We start from the raw sequence: 12,970 nt of genomic DNA on the forward strand, positions 1-12,970 counted from the left end.
ATGACAGATCTATGAAATATTTAATTTTTTATTGGTTGTTAAACCTCAGAATAACAGATTTTTGCTTCCATGTGGGCACAAAAAAAATTTACTTTGGGTACAGAAATCTATGGCAAATGACTCTGCAGCAACTCTGTGGCTATATAGATCAATGTGGAACTCGCAGTATGATACCAGTCATATATTTCCTTTATATCGTATTGTGATCCAATAATAAGAAAACTTCAGCGCACTAAAGTTGGAGTTCCTTACAGTGTACTTTTTCTGCAAAGATCTGCTCGTTTCTGGATAAAAGAAATTAACTACTCCGTCATGGGTTTGTTTTGAGGTCACGTTTTTATTTAATTTTTCTTCCCATGTCCACTGTTGGTACTGGACACTCATCAAAATCAACTTTGTAGAGCACATTGTTGGTGAATATTACTCTGCAACACTGAACGCTGCTACCCTACTTCAGCTCTCCTCTGTGAAAAAAGAACAAAGCAAAAAACCTGCTCTGTAGGGAAACTAAGAGTCCAATTGCAAGACCTTGTAGAGGTTTGAGTTGAATGAGTGCAGACCTGTTTATTCATTGTATGACATTTCTCATGTCAGCAGAGCAATAAGAAAAAGTAGAAGCTGTCTCAGTCCAGAACATGGAGTATTTCATATTCTTCAGGGGGATTTAATGCATTTTTCATCCCTCAAAGTTTACTTGTAGTTCCTGGGTTACAAGTTGTTTTTTTTTTTCTATTTTAGAATTGAGTTAAAAGTTTCTATTTACTCTGATGTGCATCAAATATTTTCTTGCCCCAAAATACTCAATAATCACCCAGGCCAGTATATAAGCATTTTTGTGAGCTACTTTTCTGCTTTTCGTTTTTCCATGCACTTCTTCTTTCACACAATTTCTAACTGTGTTACAGGTCGTTACATTTCATTAGCTGTCTTGTTCCCATTCTCCATTTATTTGCTTTTTCTGGCTGTCAGTATCTTTTTCATTTGCATGAGGTTGTGCTAAACACTGGTGGTAATGATCCTCTACTCTCACCCTAAGCCAGAAACCATCTTCATCATGTGTATCCTCCGGCCAGACAGGAAGGCCGGATGATTCAATGTAACAGACACTGACAGTACACTCGTGGTTTGAGATCTCTCCTTAACTCAACAAGTGATGAATTACTAACAGGCTGCTAGTGATGATCTGGCAGCTCATAGATTGAAATAAGTAATTTAAGGGCAAATACTGCTGATTGCCACAGTGTTGCTTGAACCTGTGCAAATATATCTACTCTCTGTAGATATATCACGTAAGTTAGATGATTCTAACTTAATATAGGCTGTAGCTCAATATATAAAATACCTTGTCTTTATTTCAACAGCAAATTATTAAACAGTATGTGTGGTACAATTTGACGTCATAAATAGAAAGTCAATGTGTTTGGTAATTAAATTAGATCACCAAATCAGATCAGTGGTATCTGTTTGAAGCATTTAGGTGTTTGGTAAATCAATTTTACAGACAAAACGCGCTAGCAGTTATATTTTAGAGACAATTTGCAAACAATAGAAATTGTACTATTCATTAGCAAAAAAGCAGGTGGTTGTAAAATGTTTGAAATGATTGTCAATAATCATAGATGTCGAGACTAGAGGCAGAACCTAAAAGCTACACCTCAGAAATTAGTGATCTGAGTCTTTAATGCTTCTTATCACAGGCATGGAAACTAACACAAACACATCCTCTTGGTAGGATACTACTGATCAGTAATGACTGCTGATAACAAATCTAGCTATTCCTTTAAGACAACCCCAAATCATTAATTTGTCAAACACCATAAGCATTATTGAAATCAGGCCATGCAGAAGGTCAAAGATGTAATAACTTATCATCATACTGGCTAAAATATAATGAAGATTTTGCCATGGTCCTCCACTTGAAAAGAAGAAAACCTTTTGGAAATAAATATGCATTTGTGTCCTATTCTTACACTTCCATCAGCAAAATCAATGCTGTAAAGATAAGCTGGTCAGAAGTGTTTCACACTGATCCAAGAAACAGAGGTCATAGGTCATACAGCAAGCGATTTACTTCACGTTATTGCTGCTCTCGGGTAATCTAAAAACTACTGAATTGAGTGCACTTGGTCTTTACTACCCTTGTTTCACATTTTCACTTCACTTTTCTCAGACAAATGATGGCATGTGACATGTTGTGAACTGTTGACGATATGCGGTTGTATTGAATTTTGCAGTCTGTTGAGAAAAGGGGAATTTATCATTTCCTGCAAGATAAAACCTGAGCTTCAAAAGCGTGTGCTTAATTTCTTAACATGACATGCGAATGTCCTTCAGATTCCATCTGGGTTGAGCTTAGAAATGTTTCACAAATGCAAACTTCAACATCTCATGAATACAGACAAACACTGAAGAATTTAATTTCTCTGGGGTTGCTTTTATTCCAGATTTTAAATTTCTATTTTTCTGAAGTACTTGCCTAATCCATCCGGGAAACATAATGGATAACCTTGCAGCCCAAACAACATTTTATCCCTTTTTCTTTGTTCAGCTCCTTCTATTCACTTCAAGTTGTTTTTTTATGATTTTTTTTCCTCTTACTCTAATGTTGCCATGTTTATCTACTTAAAGAAAAGATAATTCAATGTGGCCATTAAGTTGTGTTGAATATTGCATGATTCTATTGTTGGAAGCTTTATTCAAACTAAACAGAATTAATCTCTTTTTGTGTACTATTTTCTACTTGTTCCAGGTCTGTGGTTAGTTTATGTTCACACTGTAAACAATTCTAGCAGACTTGTGGCTCAGTTCTAATAGACCTTTATTCCTGCCAAATGTTTAATTTATGTAGTCACCATCAGTCACTGTAGCAAATTGCACATATGCACTAACAGACACTACATAAACAAAACCAGCAGAGAGACAGAATAGTGTCTGTGTGGTTGTATGTCAGAATGTATAGTGAATATATTTGTGTTGGCAATGAAACCCCCACTGTGTGAGCTGCTTCTTTTCTGGCATTTGCATCGTGGTGCCTGGACTCCTTCATCCACCACCCAGGCAAACACACTGGAGCAGTAGATATCATCCTCACTTATTTGTGCAGATGTGTTTCTGGAAATGTTTACCCAGCTGAAAAAAGCCTTGTAGTTGGAATTGCAACTACTGCATCTACTGTAGGAAAACTCTGGAAGCTGGTGGTTAAATGTTTAATTATTTAGCTGATGTCATATAGTTTATTTACCAAATATGCTTGAAAATACCCCCAAAACATTGTGGGTTACAATGGGATGAGATGTCACTAATTTTGTGTAACAATAGATACTGTTGTGTATCTTTTTTAAGTGCTCCCACTCTGATAAGTGCAGGTACACTAGGTGAGGGTACAGTTATACATGGTGAAATTCACAGTTTTCTCCATGTCATGACCAGATCAATAACTTGTTTTTATTATTCTGATCATAGATTTATTAAATCTGTAATCTGTAATTGCTGTATTATACTGATGTAATTATGGGTGTAAATTTGTTCATAAAGTTTTCAACTAATCTCAGTAAATCTTTCTCGGCTTCAATCTTGAGTTTTTATTCTTTTACTAATGAGTAATACATGCATTTTACTTAAATTTTTTTCTTGACTTTTAAGCTGTATACAAGTTGCCTTGAAATTCTTTGCCTGACCTTGTGTTTTTATAAAGTGCTGGTTGTAACCCTATTCTTTCAAGGAGCAGAAATGAAAAGTCTTCTGCCAAGCAGTTACAAAAACAGAAGTGAGAGAGAATGTTCTGATTTACTTCAGAAAAGTAGAATTACAGCAGAGCGAGGAGTGTTTACAATAGGATTTCTGATCACGTACATACATGTGCAGGATTGTTGTAATGCTTGGATGCACACAGTACACACAATCTACTTTGATTTTACACTTTAGCTCATGTTCAGCACATACAAACACATCTCTTCAAAAAAAAAAAAAAAGAAATCTTTATTTTAGCCCTGACACACGCTTGTATGCTTACTCCATTGCTTGCTTTCTCTCTCGATTTCTGTTTCTCTCTTATGCACCCACTCTCACAAACACAAACTTCTTCAAGCCTTGTACTATAGTGGTCTTTCATGCTGTTTATCAAACCAATGTATGGGTAGTTTTCAGCTCCAGTGATCTGAACATTTTATTCCATTTCACTCTTCCCCATTACCAAACACAGAAACACTCAAATACATGCCTGAGACTTCACACTCATGCACACACAATGTTCCTCCAGTGTTTTCTCCACATGCACTCAACAGAAGAGACACTGATCTCCCCAGTATATCCAAAAGATTGATGTGTCTCCTTGGGCAAAATGAGATTCTGTGCCATTACAAGGTAATACAGTACACAACCCCTGAGTAACTGAATTAGTCCTACTGTGTCACAGCCAAATGAAGTTTGTACATAGACATGCACATGTAACCACAACTCATCATCTAATGCTCCTTTTGCACAATCTGGTTTCCTATATGCATCTTTTCAAGTGATAAATGGAGAACAATCATCATACCCAAGTCTCCCTCCACTGATCAGGTGTCTTCTGTGATGGTTTACAAATGTGAACCAGTCAACATGTCTGAATGGGGAAATTTTCCTTTATGCAATCATTGCATCAGATTTAAAAGTGAATCATCAGTGTTTTGCAGGAAGTATGGTTTACATTTATCCTATCTCAATTTACACTTGTGCAAACCAAGCGGTCACATAAAAGTGTAGCATGCACACTAAAAACACTAACTGTATAAACATGTGAGTTCTTGTGTCAGGTGAGTTTCAGACCCCTTTTCTAATTTTTATTTCTGTTGGGTTACTGCTTGTTTATTTTCTGGGTTTAAGTGTGCTTGTTATTTGAGACCAAAACAACATAAGTAGCCCTTTAAAAGAGCACGAGTAGCTAAATCTTTCTGAAATCATCATTTTTGGTTTGGTTTGGTTTGGTTTTTGAAAAAAAAAAAAGAAAAAATAACAACCATAAATGTGTACTAGTACTTGTTGGTGCATACAAATTTAAATCAAATTTTCAGTGGGGAACTGTAAACATTAACTCTGTGTGATCTGAATTTAAAACTGAATTTAAAAACATTATAAAGTGTAAACTTGCACAACGGGTCTGTTGTCAAAATTTTAGACTGTAAAGTTTTAGCATTTTGTGTCTGTCGGAAGAGCATAAGATTTTTTTTATTCTATTATGGTTTAAGAGTCATGCATATCAGTAATATATGTGGGCCACTTGATGGAATGTAATTGCACTTGAGTCACACACTTCATGTAAAGTTTATGTCAAATGTTACATAAAGCAGTTGGAACATCAGAATAATGGAAAGAAAGAGACAAGTAAGAAAAATGTGGGTTAATCCAGACCGATATAGTCATTGATATTCAATATTCAATTATATGAACATATACTTTGAAAAAAAAAAATAATAAAACCGGTTCAGTGCCCTTGTGAACGGAGTACATATAGGAAACCACTGCAAATGCACCATAAAATTGAGTTTGGCAAAATATTCATGTTCATGTGGACAAAACTTCAGAGGGGAAACAATATTTTGGCTCTTAAAGTGAGTTCTAAGATGACATGAGATTAGATCAACTTTTCGATTCTTATATTTATCAACCCAGTTTATTTTTTTTATTTACCAGAGCAAGCAAAATCAAAAAAGTATTACATTTACAGCTACTAAATGTAGAAAGTAGAACCTCATGTTTTTTGAACAAATAAAATCTGTTATGTAGTTAGATGTAACGATTTAAACTTCTAATGCTTATTCCAGCTAAAGGCGATAATACAGCTGGATAAATAATTATTTAAAACTGCTGTGAATAAGCAGCCACTGGAAAGCCTCCTTTTCTTTATCAACTTAACCAGACTTAAATGTGATGAAGCACTATATTTTGCTGATTAGCGGAAATTTGTAAAATGACAATATTACACATTTCATTCCTTCAATATGGCATTAGTGTTATTGAAAGGAGCAGACTTATTTTAGCTTGTCTTTGAGAAATTATTACATGTCTGAATATTAAGTACTGAAAATGTTGTACAGAAGTATCAGGGAAACCAGTGTAACATTGGTGGGATTTATCAGTCAGCTAAATTATAGTGTTCAGTGTTGCAGCTGGATTCATCAGCTGTTCAAGTTGTGGCGTGTCCGTAAGTTCAGATTTTATCTCTGTGCAGCATTTGTACTCACTGTTAGTAACCCTGAAGGTTCAGCAATAAACATCTTACCATTCTTTTCCAGTAACAATGACCCGATTGATCTAGTACAAACAGAGTCTCTAAAGATCTGCCTACAGACAAAACAGGCAGTCGTGAAAACAGTTTCTATATAGACTAGGAGTTGTGGTTTCACACACAAATGCACATGACCTTGCAGGCATTCCCAAGCTGCATTTTCTTGTCAAAACAACAAAGACTGTAGAAGTTGCTAAAACACTGAAGGGAACATGAGGCACCCTTTTTAAAACAGCTCTTTCAGCGTCTAATACCACAAACATGAGACTCAAATGAATAGGCTAGATGCAGCAGCTGAGTTTGAACATTGTATGAAACAAACCCCAGCTACATATCAAACACTCTCCACAGACAGCTGGAAGACAAAAATGTTGTAAAGATTTATTGACAAGTAGGGATTATGTCAAATGTTTCTGAATTTTATTTATTTATATGTAAGCCCAAGATTACTTACTTTAAATTTAAAGTAATCTATTACTTATATTACAGCAGGGAGGCCATTTATTTATTTATATATTTAGTTTGATCTGGGGCCATAATCTATAAAATTAAGAGTCAACTTGAATAATAAGGGAATGATATAAAATCTGTAAAAAAAAAAAAAAAAAGTGCTAAATCCTAAAAATTACCTGGCAAAGTTAATAGCAAATCAAAACACTTCTAAAATGTAACCAGCCTGAAAATTACACATAAAAACATTAAATAGTAAAATACAAACAATATTAAAAATAAAATCCCATTTTATTTGTTGAGCTCAATTTTTAGCATAACTAGAAATTAAAACATTAACTGACTTTTTGGCAATTAAGCACTGAGATAATTTAGATCCAGTGTTATTCTAACCACTTCAAAGCTTTGCCACATGATGGAGGAATTAGAGAGGCAAATTAGTGAAATGTTAAAAAGCCAGGAAAATTATTTACAATTTTGAGCAAAAAATAAATGAATTTCTAAAAATCCAAGCACATTTTGCATAATTTAGTATTTGCACTGACAATTAACATTTCTGTCTATACACTGTTGCGTTTCTCTTGGCAAATCTGAATACTCATGAAAAATACTGTTTTTGCTTTAAAGTTGAGCCAAGTTAAGCTCTGAACATTAAACAATTGCGTTAATCCTAAATCCTTATTATGGCTTAATATATACAAATATATACTTAATTTTGTTTTTATTGGGGTATTTGGTATGCTTGCAGAGTGTGTATGTAATTTGAAGTAGGTTAAACTGCCAAGTCGTTTCTCTGAATTAGTAATCATCATCTATTCATTGCTCTTATTAGGTCTTCTCTATTGTGCTGGCATTCTTTGTTCCTTGACTCCACATTATTTAGCCACCTCCACTTTGACTTTGAGATGACACTAACAACAAACTTACAGGCTTTATGCATTGTTCAGATATATAATGGGAGTTTTAAGACATTGTTTGCTCATATACCCACTTCATCCGCCTCCAAGTCCCATCAATAAGCAAAGTGAATAATCTGTCTTTACAATTTGTAAAGTGCCCAGACTCCTCCGTACAGTCTAAGCTTTGTTTTCTTAATTACATTTTGAAGCTGGCACAATGCAAACCCCCATAAACACATGCATTCTCTTTTTTGAATACACCAATGGCCCAATTTGTTTATGCATAATGCACTTTTCTAATTAATGTGTAGATACTAAATGCTTATCAGAATGAAAACATTTTTCTTGCTCCACTCACTTCCAGTGCGTCTCTTTAAGATTTTGCATAAGTGAGGTTCTGCAAAGAAGAAAATACTCTTGTGTATGAGCCTGGGTGTCGAGGGAGCTTTGCAAGAGTGTACATGGAGAAATACCCAGAGTTTTGTTTCTTTGTTACACTTTGAAGGCTACAGTAACACAATAGCCTTTGTCTAAGATTACCTACATACGGGACTCAGATACACCTGGGAAGTAGCCTTTTACATTCTTACACATTAATGAATTACTCTGATGTCAGCTGCAGGAGCCCCCTCTATGGTTTAATTAACAGGAACGAAACAGAAGGGTTAGGACAGGTACAAAGTAGGAAAGGGATGGTAGCTAATAGGTGGGTGGTGGTGGTGTACTTTGAGTTTGAAGTGTACGTGGTAAATAAGATTTTGAAAAAATTTTAAACTCAGTCTAAGGCATTACAGACAACTGTTTACAGCCTAAAAAAATCTGAAAAAGAAAATCAGCAAGACTCCTGTTGCTGTCACTGCTACTAATTCTGCAACATAATTGTCAGTGCTGTACATATGCAGCTGCTGAGTAGCAGTTCCCCTTGTATCTCCTTTAGCACTATTAGAAATAGTTGGTGCTTTAGCTAAATTCAAATGTATATTCAATATAAGTTTGGTATCAGACAGAAATATGATGTTGAGTGACTCTTGGATTTTAACTAAACATACATTGATTTATTTCTAAGCATAACAAACAAAAATGTACAACATTGTCCTAAGAATTTGTGTTGCTGATAAGTTGAACAATATTGTCATCCCAGTATCAGCATCTCAGTTCTGTTTGTTTGGTCGCAATAAGACACTATATATATTTTTTATATCATCTTCCACTTTAGTACACCTTAGGACCTATGTCCATGTCAACTTCTTAATGTTGATTTTGTGTGTCAGAACAATAACTGTCTATTTGATTCCTTTTTGTATTAATTATATCCTTAAAGTACCATATTTTTGTCTAATTTGGAGATGTAATATAAAATCACATACCTTTCAGAGCAGAATATGATTAGAGTATTGGTAAGTGGAGGGTGCTCTGCTGCAGCCCAGCTTGAACACAAGACAAGCTTGTGTCAGAGACATTAATGATGTTTCACTCACTCTCTAAGTCTTAAAGTATTGACTACCTTTTGCAGCTTGTTGAAGCTTATGAAAAAGTCAGATCCACTGTGTTGTTGTGATACTGGACAAATGTTTATCAGGAGTGCACTCACACAGCCATATGAGCAAACGTCCACATAATTGATGCAAATACACACACTGACAACCAAGCCTCTGACTGTCTCTTGAGATTAATGTTGGTGTGATCCACTCAGTGAGGGCTGATCACATTAGAATGGATGTACCCCCAGTGGTGTGTGTGCATGCTTGTACACAGGACCCCATCTGTCTGTGTTTTCTCCACAGTTAGGTTCTGTGACCTAGCTACCATCTTCAGTGCTCTCGGCTAGGATCAACAATACCCTTATAGTGGGGGTGTCAGTCTCATTTCCATTGTGGGCCATATCAAGATCACAAATGTCCTCAGTAGGCCAGTTGTGGCAAAATGTATTGATAAAACTACCCGTACAAACACAATAAGTTGCTGTCTGCATTTGAGGAGTACTTCTTAAAATTAAATGTTGAACATCTTTTCACATTGACGTAAGTTGCCAGCATACAGATAAATACTGCTTTGATTTGATTGATAAATAATATTTGAAGGTTTTGTTGTGTTGTGTGTAATAATTTTTTTCTTCTGGGAATTCTTAGGAAAACCATTGACCACTTGTTCTGCATATGGAACAACACTGTTTAAGTCAATACGCTGCTTAGGTTTTTAACAGCAAACAACAACTAGAATCAGAGTTGAATGTTGTCTATATTTATAAATGAACTGCTGAAAGCAACATATTGTTTTTGAGTCCAATGTGACAAATTTGAGGTCATCCTTGCAAATGCTCTCTATATAAATAGTTCTGCTCAATTTTCTGTTGCTTTTTAGTTGACTTACACTCTTAGAGAAAAAAACCTTTATTTGATGCAAATAAAGGGTTATTTGAAACTAAGATCTACCCCAGACTCCATTCACTGCTATCATTCTACATCTTGGTGTGAGACAGTAATTTTTTATATTTTTTAAAATTTTCTTTTTCCTGCTTCATTCTTCAGCTTCTGTCTTTTCACGGTCAATTAAAATTAAGCTTCTCTATTTTGTAACAGAACACTGCATTGAGTCAAGGCTTTCCACTGTTCCCTTAAAGACAGCTGTCTGTGGTCCTTTTGAAAGGAGCTAAAGTCTTTATGAGGGTTTTATGAGGAAAAGGACAGTTTTGACTCTGGCTTAACGTACGGTGAGGCTTATCTGTTGACTCAAAATCAAGTATTTTCATTTAGGTTTCTTCCCTTAATTGTTACAGTTTCAATTTGTTTTCATGAACATTTGCAATGATGTTTGATTAATTTATGTCATGTTTTGTTTTTAACTTTCTGTTCAGAAGATGAATCATCATTGCTTTGCTTTGTTTCCTTACATTTTATATTGTCTGTATATTATATGCTTTGTGTTTTTTTTTTCTTTGTCAAACACTTTAAATCGTCGATCTTAAAAGGGAGCTGTATGAGTATATTTTGCTTGTTTAAGCTGAAGCAAACTCAACTAAACACCAAGTGCTTGTTAATCTAATTCAACCAATGACAGAACTTGTACTTTTATTTAAAATAATGCTTTTTTTCAAAGTGATGATGAGCCAACTTTCTACTTTGTTCATGTTGGTCCAGGTGTTTGAATGCATGTACGTACTGCAAGACAAAACATGCTCGAGGAGACTTGGCCAGCTATCCCATAGAGGAGCTTGTGGAACGAGCTAGGCAGTCTTTCCAGGGTGAGTATCTTAATTTGACTCTACACATACAATCACCATGTTACTTAGAATGTCGGTATTTAATCATTATTAATTTATTATTATAAAATCATTCAATAGAGATGGTAATAGGAAAGTTGCAGAAAATACACAACTAGTAATTACTGTCTGAACATGTTGTAGACATGAACATGCCAAGGGTATCTATGTTCTTGGAAAGAGTATGGTGGGGTAGTTTGATTTATAATTCAGTGTGTGCCCATGAGTGTTGCTCTTGGTTTGCTGTGCAGTTGCAGCATATTTGTATGTTTGTGTGTCCTATTACGAGGTTCTCGGTTTGAGTAACACATGTTGATGTTTTTGTTCTTGGGGAGAGGCTCCTGCCAGTTGGCTTTAGTTTTGTGCCAAAGGAACAGCTGTTGTGCCCTGGCATCTGTTTCTTAAGAGCACTCTCCCAGAATCCCAAACTGCACAGCAGGCTACTCTTCCATCAAGCCCCAGGCGGGTCAAACAAGGGCAAGTTTACACACTGCTGCCCCAGAAGTCCAGCTATCTCACCTAGAAGCAGTGGTGTCATCAGTTTTAGGACGGGCACTAATTTATTGTCATATATTATTGTAGTGTTATTTGAAAAAAAAAAAAAATTGCTTTGTGTGGGAATATTCAAACAGCTGCTGCAATATTATTATTAGGATTTATATTGTACACACAAATATACAAATATTGGTTTTATGAATTTCTTCTTGTTTGTGACATGAAATGTACACAAATCTCTTTAACACAGAGCTTAATAGAAATGCAATATGTTCTTGTTGGACATTTTCTGGATTCTGCTGTGTCAGTGCAGCAACATTTATATGAGCCATGGCTTTTCAAAAATAAGGCATAATTTTTTGATGAGGCTCTCACATTACAGGGGCAAAGAAACATTGAAAAGAAGATGTCCTTGTCAAGGGCAGTTTTTAGTAAGTCCCTCCCAGATCCCTCCAAAACAGCTGCATCTATGCCACTGCCACAGGGTGGGCAGTCAAGGGCAAACGCACCAGCTGCCCAGACCTTGATGTGTGTTGGCGTGTGGGCGTGTGTGTGTGTGTTTTTACACACAAGTGATGTGTTAAAAAAATAAAATAAACAAAACCTCAATTGGTTTTGGAAAGATTGAAAAGATAGACATTTTGATATTTTGTGAGCAGCACATGCAATTTTTTCTGTCAATAAAAGGGTCATGCTTTTTTTTTTTTTTAAAGAAAACCTACCAATGCCAAGTAAAACTGAATCCTCCAATTAAAACAGTACTTAAAAACTGTTATGTAAGTTGGAAACATCAACTAACCAATCCACCAGTCAGGTTGTTACTGATGGGCTTTTTTAGAACTCAAAAGGAAACTGAAAAGTGGCATCAACTTTCATTATTATTGTTACTATTACAGTTGTCTCAATTGAAAATAGAAAAACAAAATACATTAAACATTATTTGTTAAACACTCACTTTTAAAGCAAAGGGAGTGTATAGCTCGCTTGCTTCACAAGTGAGCTATGCAATTAATTAATAATCACATTTACATAAATATTCACTACAGTGGCTAACAATCCTTGTACTTGAGGTAGTTAGAGATGATGTTATTAGTGGTAAAGATAACTGAATACCCTAACTATACATCTTTCTTCAATAAATAACCAAAATATTACACCTTACTTGTAATTGATCCACAGATCTATGTAAAACAGACATGAATGCATGTAAAGCATTTCTATGTCTTAATGACGGGACCTGTGACCAAACCTGCCCACAAGGTGGCATGATGATGTCATCATAGCCCCAAGTAATAGGATCCCTCAATGAAGTAAAGAATGTTGCACAGAGAAATCACAGCATATAAGTGTCAGTATACGATTTTCTCATTGCATTTTAGGATAGTTTTGTGAATCTAAATCCTTTGCACTGATGTTCTGGAGATGTCCCAAAACTTATTTTCACTTCATTCTTTTGCATGTGTTTTTCATTTCAGAATTCACATCAGACTATGCTCTAGAGTTTACAGCTTTCAGAAATTTGTTTTTTTTGGGGGGGTGGGGGGGCTGTTCCATTTAACGGTATTGTACATTTCTATTTCACATTTTTCAGGAGGTGATTAT

At 35.3% G+C, this 12,970-nt stretch overlaps 1 protein-coding gene across 1 annotated transcript in view; it reads left to right on the plus strand.

Annotated features, from left to right (window-relative positions):
* Positions 1 to 12,970, plus strand: part of cdkal1 (CDK5 regulatory subunit associated protein 1 like 1) — a 193,291-nt gene that overhangs the window by 76,041 nt on the left and 104,280 nt on the right. The window contains exon 6 of the mRNA XM_023330649.1: positions 10,752 to 10,855. Within this exon, the coding sequence (XP_023186417.1) occupies positions 10,752 to 10,855 (104 nt within the window). The remainder of the gene's footprint in view (positions 1 to 10,751; positions 10,856 to 12,970) is intronic.

This window comes from Xiphophorus maculatus, chromosome 3 (genome assembly GCF_002775205.1).
Source record: "Xiphophorus maculatus strain JP 163 A chromosome 3, X_maculatus-5.0-male, whole genome shotgun sequence".
Taxonomy (NCBI): Eukaryota; Metazoa; Chordata; class Actinopteri; order Cyprinodontiformes; family Poeciliidae; genus Xiphophorus; species Xiphophorus maculatus.